Below are 16,731 nucleotides of genomic sequence, written 5' to 3'. Positions count from 1 at the left end.
GATTAGGAGCTGTAATACTTGTTTCCCACCACCACCCTCAGTTTTATGAAAACCATTTCACTCAGCTATGTTGCATTTCAAACATCCGATCCTTTGTGTCTCCCAAAAACCTAGAAATAATCTTTTATGGCTTTAATTATTCAGAATCCTGCTACCAGACTTCTCACCAGCTCTAATAGCTCTTATATCATATGTGCATATTTAAAATTTGGCTACATATGGATTTTAGAACTTATCTTAGGATAATTTTCATTCATAATTCTACCGTCACCTGGATGCTCTGCAGTCAACACAATAACTTTGTAAAAACATTATTTCTGGGTTTACCTTAAAATTCTTTCTCCACTTTCCATTTGTAAAATCTACTGTGAGTAATGTTTACATTTGTCTTCTTTCCACATGTTCTTGTGAGGTCAGAAGCATAATACTGTGTACAGATGTGCAGCAACGCATCTTCTTACCCGGCTTGGTTTCATTGCAGATGGTCTCAGTGATGTTCTTGTAAATAGTTTGAAGGGCGTCAAAGTCAGCCACGTAGAAAACTTTGGATTTGTCATAGCCAGCAATGATCTCCAGCTGGTCAACTTTGGCTCCTTCCACTCCGATACTGATGACAGTGATTCCTTGGTCTCTCAGTGCCAGAGATGGTTTTTCCAGATTGTAAGGATTAGTAGCCTCTCCATCTGTGATCACCATGAGAATCTGAGGCAGGTTCTGCTCCCCCCGACCTCCATGCTGAGGACCGAAGTACTCTAAAGTGTACTCCAAAGCCTTGTCAATGTAGGTGTCTCCTTTTGGGGGCTTCAAGTCAGATATTGCTTTTAAAACCCGCCGCTTGGTGTTGTAATCCTGCAGAGTGAAGCTGGATTTGGCATTTGTCGAGAAGAGAATGACACCAAAGCGAGTCAGGTCTTTGCCGACGCTCGTGTAGTTCACCACATGCTGCATGAACTTCTGCATGAGAGTAAAATTGGCTGGGGTTATGCTCGTGGAGCCGTCCACCAGGAATATAATATCGGCTCTTTCTATCTTCTTACAGTCTGGTGGGAAGCAAACGGAGAAAAGAAGTTAAAGGGGAGAACAATCAGAAGGTATTTACATCCTCAGAATGAATCTAATCTTTGGCACCACTGGGTTGTGTCAATGGTATTTTTGAAGATTTGCAGAAGAAAAGTTTATTATTCAAAAATATGTCACAAGAATGCATGCTCAACAAGCTTAAAAATAGGGACAAAACTATAGTATCAGTGTGGGATCATTTCTGGTCATATATCACAATAAATAGTTATAAGATTGGAAAATAAGCCTAACAAAATGTTAAATATGTGTTGAATATATTGTTACTGGTACCTGAGAGGTGTATTTAATGATGTATGGTTTTTTTTTTTTTTTTTGGACATGCATACACTTGGTTTTTCATGTGGCCGCCCCGGTTCCAACTGACTTTTTCTTTTCATCTTCAGAATGTAAACATGTGGTCTGTGATACTGTATTTGTCTTTGTACCAACTAAAACACTAATAAATATTTTACTAAAAAAATTTTAAAAAATGTCACAAGGCGGTGATGTACCAAGGGTTACCGAGGCTATCACCACCATGTCACTCTTCTTCTGTTCTGCATGAGTGAACCAGGTTATGTCAGACTGGTTCAAAACAGGCATGTTCAGACGTGCTTCATCCTACAAAAGCTCAGTTTCTAATTTCTAATTAATCACATGATTTCCCTGATTAATCACAGTTAATCGCATTTGTAGGCTAAATCCAAAAATGAATCCAAAAGTAGTGTATAGCTTTTAGCATTTAGCTTTATTTTAAATGTGCTGCCATATGAATGAAAGTGCCATAACATTTGTTGTGCAAACACACTTTTAACATCAGCATCTTTCTGTAGTTTTTATGTAGAAGCCTCGCTCCACTGTCTGTTTCCTTGAATGACTTGCTGCTATCAGTTGTGTGTTTTGCCTTTAAGTGATATTTTAGACTGGAACTACTACGCTGAGAAGACAATTCAACTTGGCTCGAAATGCAGGAGTTTTATTTAAATTTATTTTGAAATACGTGCTTTTATGTTGAAACAAGTAAAACAGGAAGTAGCGCCGGTTAGCTCCGCTAGCTTCACACCTGTAGCGGTGATGTTAGCTGCTAGTTTATCTTTATTTTATTCCTCCATGCTTGCTGTAACTTTGTGAATGTGATGCATTCAACAGACTTTTACAATAATAAAAACTGCATTAATCCGCGATAAAATATTTTTCGGCACTAAATAATTAACGAGTTAACTCGCCCAGCCCTACTTTTTTATAAGGATTTAAAGGTGAGGGTAATTTAGGCCTGCATCGAGGGGGCTCAGGATAATATGCGTCCTACTTTCTGATGTCCAAAAGAAAAGATGCACCGATTCTACTCACAAGAATAAAGAGGTCCATGCAGAGGAACTGGGACTGAGCCAAAGTTTTAAGGATTAAGGCGGGACACTACAGGTGAATAGGGTAATATTTTAAAATAATAGATATCACCATGAAACTTCCTCAGTTGATTACTTATACAAGTATGAAAAAAATGCATTACAAGTTTTAGAAATGTGTATGTTTAATTATGCAAATTAGGTATCATCTCATTAAATATGCGCACATTTGCATATATTTCAGGAAGATAGATCTGAACATATGATAAAGCCAGGTGCACAAAATGTAAAGGAAATTACAAGAGGGATTTCAGGATATCTGCTTTCATTTCCTAGGAAATCAAAATAGCCTAAAAAACATTTTCTTAATTATAATGTCACATAAATCAGGCCAGGGATGATTTATCAACAAATCCTTCTGTAAATATCTTCAGAATACTGCTGAGTGTATAACTGGAACGTTTGGTGTTAGTAGGTGCTCCATAGGCTGAGATATTGATACTGGGGAAAAATACAAAAAAATGATTTTGAGAAAACGGCATTTAAAGATTTAAATAGGGGAATTTATTTTGGTAAATTTGGGCGAAACATACTGCCGCAATTACACAAAATGTGATGAAATGAACATTTAAATTTATGTTTTCAACGTTTTTTTTTTTTTTATAGCAGGTTGAAATAACACATACTGAAGGAGCAGACTGGCCCAAAATCTAAAAATTTTCCTGCCGTGACTCGCCTTAATGCTTCACCGGGTCGTGTGCTCTTCAACACAACATAAAGCGTATGTCCTTAAAGTGACCGCCTGCTTAAAATGATCAAGTACAACATGAATGGGCTCCAGCTGAACTGAAAAAAAAAAAAAAAAGTGTAATCCTGAAAACTGCTGATTGTCTTTTTGTATTGTGTGACAAAAAATACATGATAAAAAATGTATTGAATTGAGTTGAATAGATAAATAACAGGTGGTTTCATCATACAAAATAGATTTTGGATTTAAAATTCAATTAAAGGTAGGGTAGGAGATCCTGGATTTTGAGTCCAGCGAAGCTGTATTTTGAAAATACACCGGTAAAAAGTCCCAACCCTTTTCTTCACTTTCCCCCCGAAGGCACGCCTCTAGAGTACATGAACGCGCACGAGCACGAAGGTGCACGAGCGCTGTTCTGACAGCAAGCATCGATCGTTGCCGTATTTAGTATTTAGTATTTAGTTTATGCTAACTATATGTTTAATAATGCTAGGTTAGCTTCCTTGTTAGCTTCCTGCCAAGCTTCTGGACGTGTGATTCGTTCACGGAGCAGGGTACGCGCAAGGGGGGGAGGAGGGGGAGGGAGGAGCAGATTGCAGTTTGATAGACGGCATCAGTATCCAATCATTGTTAACGGTCCGTTCAGTATGATTGGATAGTGTTTTTCCTAGATTGTACGTTCTAGAGGCCACTAAAACTTTTCATATTTGTGTCAAAACTTTTAATTATTTGGTTGCAATGGGGGTGTGAAGAGTATTTCAAGCAATATGTAAAAAAATGTTCTAGAAAAAGATCCCCTACCCTGCCTTTAAGTTGCTCTATTTTGGGGCTTTGGTAGGGTGGGTCATTTCTGAGCCGTAGGACAAAGTGGAGTAAACACAATGTTAAGACCGCACAAGGGTTAAGGATAAAAGCCGCTATACGAGTCTCGCCTCACCTCTGCTTGGATCACACAGTTCTAGAACCATCTTACTCTCCAGGTCCTTCAGAGCATCAAAGTCCCTCTCAGAGTAGACCCTGTCTGACGACCCGGTGATGTCCTTCAGCTGGGCGTTGTCGGCGTTCATCATTCCAATGGCATACACCAGCACATTCTTTTTCCTCAGAGCTTCAGCCGGCCGGCGGACTTCATCTTGGGCCTTACCGTCAGTTATCAACACCAACTTCTGCCGCAGATTTGGACGCCCTCCGCTGGTTGAATCAAAGTATTGAGTCACCTGTCTGATGGCTTCCCCTGTGAGCGTGCCTCCGGCCATCTGCTGCATGTTGTCGATGGCTCTCTGCAGTTCCTGTTTGCTGTAGTAAACGTTGAGCTGGAACTCCAGCTGCTGGTCGTTGCTGAACTGCATCACACCAACGTGCACGCCATTCTGCCCAATAAAGATCTTATTGATGACGGATTTCATGAAGTTTTTCATTTTGCTGTAGTCTTGTGAAGCTATTGACCCAGAACTCTCGATCAGGAAAATGAGGTCGCCCGGTACATCTTTGCAAGCTGTGGACAGAGGAGCAAGGAGACGTTAGCATTCATGTTTACTCCCCGTGTTCGTACCGTCAGAGCCTAGCGGTAGCTCAGGAGGAACTGCCTATCAAGCTCGGTTTGACTCCCGGCTTCCCCGAGTTATCAAGGGTTACATGTTTGTAAGATCAGGGATTACAGTTGAGGTAAAGAAGCTGCTACAGAAAGCGTTTAAACCAGGAAAATACATCAGAGATGTGTTCTGACACGACCTCAGCTAAACGGGTCCACTCAAACCCATGAAACAGAACCAGGTTCAGGTTACCTTTGGGTATCATCAAACTGTTCCTGCTCTCTGTGAAGGAGGACGCATTCTCTCTGTCTCCCCGCCCTCCCTTTTTCGCCCTGCTTCAGCGTGTCTGAGTTTTGTCTTTTGGAGACTCTTTACATATCGTACGAATTCAATAATTATGGATGTGGTCAGCTGGTCTCTTAACGCAATTGATCAAATTTTTTCTAATGCAAAACTGGGAGAAGGAGAACCCTTATGCCCTGGCGGTACATTCTTCGCTGGATACTCTATGGACTCCTGGGGAAGTGGAGGATTGTGTGTTTGTCGATGTTGTCAGTCGAGGATGTTGAAGATTTATACACATTTGGATTTATGATACTTGGTTTCCTGCTGTTTGGAGTTGGAGGATACCTGGCATATCAAGAAATGAAGAAAACGTGGGCAGCGTTCGAGGGGGTCGGCAGAGCAATCAACACTCAGACTGAGTTGCTACGTGAGCAGAATCGGAAGCTACATGCGACCCTTACACAGGTTCGCAGGCCGGCTGAGGTTCCTGGACTCAGAAGAGAAATGGAATAAATCTGGGAGAAAGCTGATCGCTCGAACCGGGCGGAAAGGTCCTGGAATTTGGCTGTACATTCCACAATTTGGCTGTTTGGACTCGCCATTGAGACGCACCGGCAAAGACTTCAATTAAGAGTCTGGCTGACCCAAACAATTTTTGTTATCTCAATCTGGCTCCCCTGTGCTGGCCTTGACTGCCAGCTGCAACTTCTCCTGGCTGCTATGTAAATAAGACGCTCTGCCTCCCCTTCCTGAGGACTCCTGTGGAAACTGTTTAGGCTGGCTGATAAACTTTCCATCGCATTATCAAGGACAATGGCCTCTGAGACAGTGCTTCATGGACTTCCCACACCTCCTCACCGGTCCCAATGCGTGATTGTGTGTGTATGTGTTGCTTTTTCTTTTTTGTGCTGAGTTTTTTTTTTTGCAATCTCAAACTGTATCCTGGTAAGGGTAAAGTGTGAAATATGATTTTTCTCCTCCTCTCACCTGATGTGGTACCTTTTCTCCTATCTGGCAGCGCTTTTCACTGAGCTGCATGGCCACGGTCACCCGTCTCCCTTGTTTGTTTTTTATGTTGTCTGTCTGGATGGGTGTACTGGAACTTACTTTTCGTAATGCTATATGTGTAATGACAATAAAATCTCATCTCATCTCATCTCATCATCACATGGCTGCCCTCCAACTAGCCTGTATTACTGTCATGGTCTCTCCCCTGGCTCCTGGTAACAAGCACTTGTTCTTTCAATTACTCTCACTCTGCTCTGCTTAATTGCTACACCTCCATTCAATCTGCCGTTAACCCCTGTATATAAAGCTCTGGTTTTCAGTTCCACCCTGCCAGACCGTCTGCGAACACGCTCCTGATACCTGTTCCCTGGCAAAAGTACTCGGACTCCAGTTAACCCACCCGGACCTGCTCTGTGACCCTGCCTGTTCTCCAGTCCTTGGAAACCCGACCTGCCTTCTGCCTGACACCCTCCCTGATCTCCTGCCCTGGTACTGTTGACCTGCCTTCCGCCTACCTACCACGATTCTGGATTACCCTTGACTGTTACTGCCGCTTTGGTCACCTTTTCTGTTGTGTGTGTGTTCCCCCCCAGGACTCCCAGCCCCGTGGCGAGTGAGCTCGGACCTACCACCACCTAAACGAGACGCCGCTCAACCACTGGGGGAAACACACACACAGGCACCTGGACCAAAGCACAGTGGATAGCACACCAGGCTGCCAAGCCAGCAACCCGGGTTCGATACCAGAGTCGGCCCCAACTCCCTTTCCCCTGAAACTCCAATAAACTGTTTAAAACGTGACGCATTTGTGGTCCTCCTCTGTCTGGTCCTGACAATTACGACATAAGAAGAATGCAAACATTGCTGTAATAAAGCATTCTTAACACATTATAAAGTAGTAGCAGAGTGAAGGAAGTCCAAATAAAATCTGAGGTGAAAAACATTTGTACCCAGGAGATTATCTCCCTCCTCCCTTCTGATACTTTAAGGTAGTTCATGTGAAATGTTGACAAGCAAAGGCCGAGGCTCCCAGGTGGGCAACAAATCAACCCTAAAGAATCAGTGCAGAGGTGTCAGTGCTGCCCTTAACTGCCCCACACAGAATATACCCTTATTTCTACTCACAGTCGTTACGGCAGATGTCGATGATGATCTCATCCTTGATAGTCTTTAAGCCGTCGAAGTTCTTGATAAAGTACTTCTTCTTAGGGTCACCGGAAATTTTTAACAGCTCATCGTCAGTGGCGTCTCTCACCCCGATGGCGTAGACGGTGACCCCCTGCTTCCTCACCTTCTCTGCAGGAACCTTCACATCGTCGTTTGCCTTCCCATCGGTGACGACCACCAGGTACTTCGGGACTTTGTGGCCACGAGAGATATTTGCCCTATCAAAGTGTGAAATCATGGATTCCAGCGCTTTCCCTGTATAGGTCGTATCTCCGACACGTTGCATTTTGTCCACAGCTTCCTTCATCGACTTTGCATCTTTATAGGTTGTCAGATCAAACTCTAACGTTGGATCTAATGCGTACTTTACGATCCCCATGCGGACATTCTGTTGCCCGATGCGGAAGGCATTGATAAAGTCTTTAGTGAAAATCTTTACGTCTTCGAACTCATTGGACAAAATACTTCCCGATTGATCAATGAGGAAGAAGATATCTGCTTCCTCTGTTTGTTCGCAGGCTGCAAAGAAAATAGAAACAAAAAGTTACAACTTGCAGCAACTGAAAACGTAATTTAGATTTGTAAACGTTTATAAAACACTGGATCATACTTTGTTTGAGGACAGCTGCTCGGCCGCTTTTTGTGACCGCCTGGGTAACGATGTTGGTGCAGAGGACTTTCTTCAGGCTCAGCTCCAGTGTCTTCAGCAGAGCAAAGCTGTCCACAAAAAACACGTGCTTTTTGGCAGGATAAGAGGCCATCTGTTCCAGCTCCGTCTTTTTGGCATTTTGGACTCCCACAGAGTAAATTGTGACTCCAGCACGTCGAAGATCAGCTGCCGCTTGCCTCACATCGTCCTGAGATTCTCCATCTGTGATCACCACAGCCACTTGCTGGACACCCTTATCTTTCCTGCTTCCCTTCTCCTTGATAAAAACTCTCTCCCGGGCGTACTTTAGAGCAGCTCCTGTGTTTGTACCTCCTCCACGGTAAGGCAGGATTTTGATGAAATTTAGCAGATTGTCCTTATTCGTGAATGTGTTGAGGTAGGCCATCATTTTGGGTTTGCTGCTGTAAATAACGATGCCCACTCTGACTCTGGTCAAACTGATCTCCAGGCCGCTGACAATTGACTGCAGGAAGGTGCGAACCAACTGGAAGTTGGAGACTCCGATGCTTCCAGACTCATCAACAATGAAGACAATGTCTGCTATTTTGGCAGCTATGCAATCTGTAAAAGAAGTCAAAATAAAAATAGTGTTCGTGAATATTTGCATGGCAACAGATGAATGGACAGTGGACAGTAACCTACAGTGGACAGTAACCTGCAGTGGTCAGTAACATGCAGTGGACAGTAACCTGCAGTGGACAGTAACCTGCAGTGGACAGTAACCTGCAGTGGACAGTAACATGCAGTGGACAGTAAACTGCAGTGGACAGTAACCTGCAGTGGATAGTAAACTGTAGTGGACAGTAAACTGCAGTGGACAGTAACCTGCAGTGGACAGTAACCTGCAGTGGACAGTAACATGCAGTGGACAGTAAAATGCAGTGGACAGTAAACTGCAGTAGAAAGTAAACTGCAGTGGACAGTAACATGCAATGGACAGTAAACTGCAGTGGACAGTAAACTGCAGTGGACAGTAACCTGCAGTGGACAGTAAACTGCAGTGGATAGTAAACTGCAGTGAACAGCAATCTGCAGTGGACAGTAACCTGCAGTGGACAGTAACCTGCAGTGGCGGGTAACCTGCAGTGGAAAGTAAACTGCAGTGAATAGTAAACTGCAGTTGACAGTAACCTGCAGTGGATAGTAAACTGCAGTGGACAGTAAACTGCAGTGGACAGAAACCTGCAGTGGACAGTAAACTGCAGTGGCGGGTAACCTGCAGTGGAAAGTAAACTGCAGTGAATAGTAAACTGCAGTTGACAGTAACCTGCAGTGGATAGTAAACTGCAGTGGACAGTAAACTGCAGTGAACAGTAAACTGCAGTGGACAGAAACCTGCAGTGGACAGTAAACTGCAGTTGACAGTAACCTGCAGTGGATAGTAAACTGCAGTGGACAGTAAACTGCAGTGGACAGTAACCTGCAGTGGACAGTAAACTGCAGTGGACAGTAACCTGCAGTGGACAGTAACCTGCAGTGGACAGTAAACTGCAGTGGACAGTAACCTGCAGTGGACAGTAACATGCAATGGACAGTAAACTGCAGTGGACAGTAACCTGCAGTGGACAGTAAACTGCAGTGGACAGTAAACTGCAGTTGACAGTAACCTGCAGTTGACAGTAACCTGCAGTTGATAGTAAACTGCAGTGGAGAGTAAACTGCAGTGGACAGTAACCTGCAGTGGACAGTAAACTGCAGTGGACAGTAAACTGCAGTGGATAGTAAACTGCAGTGGACAGTAACCTGCAGTGGATAGTAAACTGCAGTGGACAGTAAACTTCAGTGGTAATTAGCAATCAAAATCAAATTAAATCAACACAAAAAAAACATTTTTTTCATACTCGTTTAAATACTTAAAAGCTGTTTTTACCTTGTGTCAGCAGGGTGTCATTTTCTTTTCCCTCAAAAACAGACTTCAGTACCTGTACTGCATTGGCGGTGTCGCTGTATGAAAATGGTGGAGTGGCCACCACATCTAGTTCTTCCATCGATGCACCAAGGCTCATTCCAACCACAGTTACACCCTTTGATTTGATCAGACGTGACTCCATAAACACGGGATCATCCGAGTCTTTTCCGCTCAGAAGAACCAGGAACTGTTGGTAGCCTTGGTCTGCTCGGCTTCCCTTCTCTGTGGTGAAGAAGTCTGTGCTGGCGTATCGCAATGCGGCGCCCAGGTTGCTTGGGTCACTGGGCGAAGGTCGGCGAATGCGGAAACGCCTCACGGCTGCCTGGGTGTCATCTTTGGTTTGGTGAGTGTTCAGAAAGAATTCCACTTTGACATCTCGACCGTACTGGGCTAAGCCGAGACGGTAAGCGGAAGCTCTGAAGTCGAGCTGATTGACCAGTCTCACGAGGATATTCCTGACTTGTTGGATATCTGTTGTTGAGATGCTGCTGTCCACAAGGAAGAAAATGTCTGCAAACTTTTCTGCCAACGCTGAGAGACACAAAAAGACAAGAGTGAGTTCTGCTGTTCATAATCATTATAATTCATTCTTCTTTCTTCATCTTCAGAAGACACCTTTCTGCAGCTTTTAACGAGAGTAATATAGATTTTAACAGATGGTAAAAACCGGCACATCCCCCCAGCGACCATGGAATGGATAAAGCTGGTATCAGACAGGGATAGAGTTAACCAACTGAAAATATCTAGATAGGAACATGTGGATGGATCTTAATGATCCGACACTAAACTGGTCTAATAGGCAGTTTAACGCAGTTTGTACCAACACCATCTCTCTGCTGGCCGACCTCAAACACCCCTGGAACCAGAGCCTCTTACATCCATCACTGAAAGATCTCAGCAACGTTTAAAACACTGAACAGTGTCAGTTTTTTAGAGTCTGACATCAGACTAATCCCACTTTGATTGATTCTTTTGGCGTTCAGCAGCTTTCAGATGACAGACTTTCACTGTCACGGGGAACGTAATTTACAACGATTTAATCAAATCTGCTCATACGAGACAGTGAGGTCGGGGCGTTTGAGTTTTTATGAATTTCCACCAAAATACATCAAATTCTTCGAGATAAGAAATGAGGACGTTAACTCTGTCACTGCAGTTTGTAACGTCTCAGTCTGTCCCAGATGTTCGTGTGTTTTACAGTTTTTCCTCATTCCTCAGACATTTCCCGAGGAATTAAACTGGAACGACTAATTCTGACCGAAGACCTTAAAGGGATAGTTCGCCTCTTTTGACATGAAGCTATTTTTGACATTGGCCCTATTTTCTCTTCCTTCATATCCCTGCCTGCTGTGCAGACCGTGCAGACCGAGCAGCAAACAGCGTAACAGGCGCGGCTGTCGGCAGGCGGCAGCAGGCAGTGATACTAAGGAAGAGGAAATAGGGCCAAGAGATTGTGAGGTCTGACTTTTTCCTGGAGAACGATTTTGTGATGCAAATGTATTACTCTTTTGAACGCATATTGTTTTGAGAAGCAAAACGCTTTATTTTTTAAACCCCAGCCAACTCGGCTCACAGGACGCAGCAGGGGGTAAGAAGATGTTCATAAATGATGTTGCTGATATGGGATGTTACACAGCTTCATGTCAGAAGAGGCGAACTGTCCCTTTAAAGAGGATAACTGTCCCTTTAATATCTCCTCCACACTTATAACCAGCTTCTTATATCTGAGGGCTGAGCTGCGTCTGTGCAGCAGAGTAAAACCTAGAAGTTATTTCATTCATTCACCTTTCTGTTTTTTTCTTATACATGATACAGGACCAGTTGAATGTTTGGACACACTAGCAGATTATTTCGAGCATGAATATCCAAACCTCTGACTGGTACCCTGACTAACTCTGGTCAGTCTTACCCTGACTAACTCTGGTCAGTCCTACCCTGACTAGCTCTGGTCAGTCCTACCCTGACTAACTCTGGTCAGTCTTACCCTGACTAACCCCTGACTAACTCTGGTCAGTCCTATCCTGACTAACTCTGGTCAGTGACGTCCTACCCTGACTAACTCTGGTCAGTCCTACCCTGACTAACTCTGGTCAGTCCTATCCAGACTAGCTCTGCTCAGTCCTACCCAGACTAACTCTGGTCAGTCCTATCCTGACTAACTCTGGTCAGTGACGTCCTACCCTGACTAACTCTGGTCAGTCCTACCCTGACTAACTCTGGTCAGTCCTATCCAGACTAGCTCTGCTCAGTCCTACCCAGACTAACTCTGGTCAGTCCTATCCTGACTAACTCTGGTCAGTGACGTCCTACCCTGACTAACTCTGCTCAGTCCTACCCAGACTAACTCTGGTCAGTCCTATCCTGACTAACTCTGGTCAGTGACGTCCTACCCTGACTAACTCTGGTCAGTCCTACCCTGACTAACTCTGGTCAGTCCTACCCTGACTAACTCTGGTCAGTCCTATCCTGACTAACTCTGGTCAGTCCTACCCAGACTAACTCTGGTCAGTCCTATCCTGACTAACTCTGGTCAGTGACGTCCTACCCTGACTAACTCTGGTCAGTCCTACCCTGACTAACTCTGGTCAGTCCTACCCTGACTAACTCTGGTCAGTCTTACCCTGACTAACCCCTGACTAACTCTGGTCAGTCCTATCCTGACTAACTCTGGTCAGTGACGTCCTACCCTGACTAACTCTGGTCAGTCCTACCCTGACTAACTCTGGTCAGTCCTATCCAGACTAGCTCTGCTCAGTCCTACCCAGACTAACTCTGGTCAGTCCTATCCTGACTAACTCTGGTCAGTGACGTCCTACCCTGACTAACTCTGGTCAGTCCTACCCTGACTAACTCTGGTCAGTCCTATCCAGACTAGCTCTGCTCAGTCCTACCCAGACTAACTCTGGTCAGTCCTATCCTGACTAACTCTGGTCAGTGACGTCCTACCCTGACTAACTCTGCTCAGTCCTACCCAGACTAACTCTGGTCAGTCCTATCCTGACTAACTCTGGTCAGTGACGTCCTACCCTGACTAACTCTGGTCAGTCCTACCCTGACTAACTCTGGTCAGTCCTACCCTGACTAACTCTGGTCAGTCCTACCCTGACTAGCTCTGGTCAGTCCTATCCAGACTAGCTCTGGTCAGTCCTACCCTGACTAACTCTGGTCAGTCCTATCCAGACTAGCTCTGGTCAGTCCTACCCTGACTAACTCTGGTCAGTCCTACCCTGACTAACTCTGGTCAGTCTTACCCTGACTAACTCTGGTCAGTCTTACCCTGACTAACTCTGGTCAGTCTTACCCTGACTAACTCTGGTCAGTCCTACCCTGACTAACTCTGGTCAGTCCTATCCAGACTAGCTCTGGTCAGTCCTACCCTGACTAACTCTGGTCAGTCCTACCCTGACTAACTCTGGTCAGTCTTACCCTGACTAACTCTGGTCAGTCTTACCCTGACTAACTCTGGTCAGTCCTACCCTGACTAACTCTGGTCAGTCCTACCCTGACTAGCTCTGGTCAGTCCTACCCTGACTAACTCTGGTCAGTCTTACCCTGACTAACTCTGGTCAGTCCTACCCTGACTAACTCTGGTCAGTCCTATCCAGACTAGCTCTGGTCAGTCCTACCCTGACTAACTCTGGTCAGTCCTACCCTGACTAACTCTGGTCAGTCTTACCCTGACTAACTCTGCTCAGTCCTACCCTGACTAACTCTGGTCAGTCCTACCCTGACTAACTCTGGTCAGTGACGTCCTACCCTGACTAACTCTGGCCAGTCCTACCCTGACTAACTCTGGTCAGTCTTACCCTGACTAACTCTGGTCAGTCTTACCCTGACTAACTCTGGTCAGTCTTACCCTGACTAACTCTGGTCAGTCCTACCCTGACCAACTCTGGTCAGTCCTATCCAGACTAGCTCTGGTCAGTCCTACCCTGACTAACTCTGGTCAGTCCTACCCTGACTAACTCTGCTCAGTCCTACCCTGACTAACTCTGCTCAGTCCTACCCTGACTAACTCTGGTCAGTCCTACCCTGACTAACTCTGGTCAGTCCTACCCTGACTAACTCTGGTCAGTCCTACCCTGACTAACTCTGGTCAGTGACGTCCTACCCTGACTAACTCTGGTCAGTCCTACCCTGACTAACTCTGGTCAGTGACGTCCTACCCTGACTAACTCTGGTCAGTCTTACCCCAAACTCTGGGCCTCACCTTGCCTCTGGTCCTCCATGGAGGAGCAGACGGTTCCGAGCAGATTGTCCGCCAGGTTCTGCAGAGCCTGGTAGTTATTGATGGCCGTCAGGAAGAACTCTGAGGGCTGCGTGACGATGGACTTGAGCTGCTTCAGGCTGGCCTGTCCCACCGCGATGCCGAACACGATGATGCCCTGATCCCGCAGCTCCTGGGCCGGCCCCAACACATCATCGTTGGATTCGCCATCCGTGATGATCATGGCGATTTGCGGCACCCGCTGGCTGGCTCGGCTCCCCGCGGCCTGCGTGAAGTACTGCTGGCGCAGGAAGTCGACGGCTTTGCCCGTGTACGTGTTTCCCGTTCGGTACCGCAATCTGTCCACTTGGGCCAGAAGGGACGGAGCATCCAGGTAGTCCTTCAGCAGGAACTCCTGGTGGGGCTCGTCGCTGTACTGAGCCAAGCCGACCCGGACTCTGTCGGAGCCGATGTTCAGGCCTGAGATGACGCTTCGGAGAAACTTCCTTATTTCCCCAAAGTTAGGGATGCCGATGCTGGAGGAGCTGTCGACCAGGAAGACGATGTCGGCCTTGTTGGCTCGAGCACATTCTGCAGAGGGAGGAGGAGAAGGTGGTCAGCAACGGGATCAACAACCTGAGGAGTAGGTACCAACCGAGGGTTTAACCCTCCTGTTGTCCTGCGGGTCAAAAGTGAGCCACTACCACGTTTACCTTTAGAAAAATACCTTAAACTATCTATTTCCAACTTGAAATGTTATGACTTTTCCTAAAGGGGCCCCAACATTAGAAAAAGTCACACTTTATTTTTGTTTATGTTTCCATGTGGGCTGTACACCACTAGGGTACAAAGATTGTCTTAGATTGAATTATAAAAACATTTAAACAGCAGAAAAAAGTTCACTGTTTTTTTTCCCTTTCAATATAATTAATTCAGAAGTAATTACTTCACATTTGATAGTATGATAGCAATAATAAACCTTTATTATGTAAAAGAAAACTGAGAAACAAGAAAACTGTTGGTCCAACTGACAGTTGGTGATTGTCTTTTTGTATTGTCTAACAAAAACTACATGATAAAAAATGTACTGAATTGAGTTGAATAGATAAATAACAGCTGGTTTCATCATACAAAATAGATTTTGGATTTAAAATTCAATTAAGTTGCTTTATTTTGGGGCTTTAGGTAGGGCGGGTCATTGTTGACCCGTATGACAAAGTGGAGTAAACACAATGTTAAGACCGCACAAAGGGTTAAATAAGCCAGAAGATGATGGGACTCGTTTTTCTGAAATAGAACTGTACTGTTCTCAGATTCTGGGTTTAAATCCATGTCCAATAACTCGTTACACCTAGTTCCTGTTTTCCCGTAGAAACAGAAGTAAATGAGGACCGGATCGGGAATTTTTCATCATACCAGACGTCATTGAATTTACTCTGATTCGAGCTGTTGATGCTTCCATCCTTCCTTCCTTATATCAGCACTGACGCAATCGGACCACCTGACGTGTGTTACCCGCCACGCTTTACCTGGACGCAGCTGGAGGAGTTGTCGCTTGGCTTCCTCCACAGTCGTGCACAGAGTCTGGACGACGCTGTCAGAAATCCCCTGCAGGGCGGCGAAGTCCGACACGCTGTACACGTACTGACTCTGCGGCTCGCTGGCCATCTCCTTCAGCTCGCCCACGTCCGCCTCTTTGATCCCGATGGCGTACACCACGATGCCCTTCTTCTTCAGCTTCTCGGCGTTGGGCTTCACTTCGTCCTGAGACTTGCCGTCGGTGATCACCACGGCGATCTGCGCCACCTTGTGGCCGGCGCGGCTCCCGGCCGCCTCCACAAAGTGATGACTCAGCATGAAGTCCAGGGCTTGGCCCGTTCTGGTTCCACCGCCCCTGTAGGGTAACGTCCCGATGTACCGGAGGACGTCCGCTTTCTTCTGGTGGGTGTTGAGCAGGAACTCGGTGCGTGGAGCGTTGCTGTACTGAACCAGGCCGATGCGCACGTGATCCGGACTCACGTCGAAGCTGCTGACCAGCGTGGACAGAAACCGTCGGATCTGCTCGAAGTTCTGGTTGCCGATGCTCCACGAGCCGTCCACCAGGAACACGATGTCGGCCACGGCCTCCTGCCTGCAGACTGCGAACAGGTGGAGGTGAACAGATGGAGGTGAACAGGTGGAGGAGTGTCAGTCACAGGTGGAGGGGAACAGGTGGAGGTGAACAGGTGGAACAGGCGGAGGTGAACAGCTGGAACAGGTGGAGGTGAACAGGTGGAGGTGAACAAGTGGAACAGGTGGAGGAGTGTCGTCCACAGGTGGAGCAGGTGGAGGAGTGTCATCCACAGGTGGAGGTGAACAGGTGGAGGAGTGTCAGCCACAGGTGGAGGTGAACAGGTGGACCAGGTGGAAGAGTGTCATCCACAGGTGGAGGTGAACAGGTGGAGCAGGTGGAGGTGAACAGGTGGAATTGGTGGAGGTGAACAGGTGGAGGTGAACAGCTGGAACAGGTGGAGGTGAACAGGTGGAACAGGTGGAGGAGTGTCATCCACAGGTGGAGGTGAACAGGTGGAATTGGTGGAGATGAACAGGTGGAGGTGAGCGGATGGAACAGGTGGAGGTAAACAGGTGGAACAGGTGGAGGAGAACAGGTGGAGGAGTGTCAGTCACAGGTCGAAGTGAACAGGTGGAACAGGTGGAGGTGAACAGGTGGAACAGGTGGAGCAGGTGGAACAGATGGAGGAGTGTCAACCACAAGTGAAGGTGAACAGATGGAGCAGGTGGAGGTGAACAGATGGAACAG

The 16,731-nt window shown here is 46.1% G+C and overlaps 1 protein-coding gene across 1 annotated transcript in view; it reads right to left on the bottom strand.

The window, feature by feature from the left end:
* Window positions 1-16,731, bottom strand: part of col6a4a (collagen, type VI, alpha 4a) — a 108,701-nt gene that overhangs the window by 48,911 nt on the left and 43,059 nt on the right. Inside the window, exons 4-10 of the mRNA XM_075466383.1 lie at window positions 15,461-16,069; window positions 13,935-14,522; window positions 9,686-10,255; window positions 7,756-8,376; window positions 7,104-7,664; window positions 4,091-4,648; window positions 462-1,040 (exon numbers count right to left, since the gene is read on the bottom strand). Of these exons, the coding sequence (XP_075322498.1) occupies window positions 462-1,040; window positions 4,091-4,648; window positions 7,104-7,664; window positions 7,756-8,376; window positions 9,686-10,255; window positions 13,935-14,522; window positions 15,461-16,069 (4,086 nt within the window). The remainder of the gene's footprint in view (window positions 1-461; window positions 1,041-4,090; window positions 4,649-7,103; window positions 7,665-7,755; window positions 8,377-9,685; window positions 10,256-13,934; window positions 14,523-15,460; window positions 16,070-16,731) is intronic.

This window comes from Odontesthes bonariensis, chromosome 5 (assembly GCF_027942865.1).
Source record: "Odontesthes bonariensis isolate fOdoBon6 chromosome 5, fOdoBon6.hap1, whole genome shotgun sequence".
In the NCBI taxonomy this organism is placed as follows: Eukaryota; Metazoa; Chordata; class Actinopteri; order Atheriniformes; family Atherinopsidae; genus Odontesthes; species Odontesthes bonariensis.
Note: the sequence above shows the minus strand (reverse complement) of the source record. Positions and strands in the feature narration are given on the sequence as shown.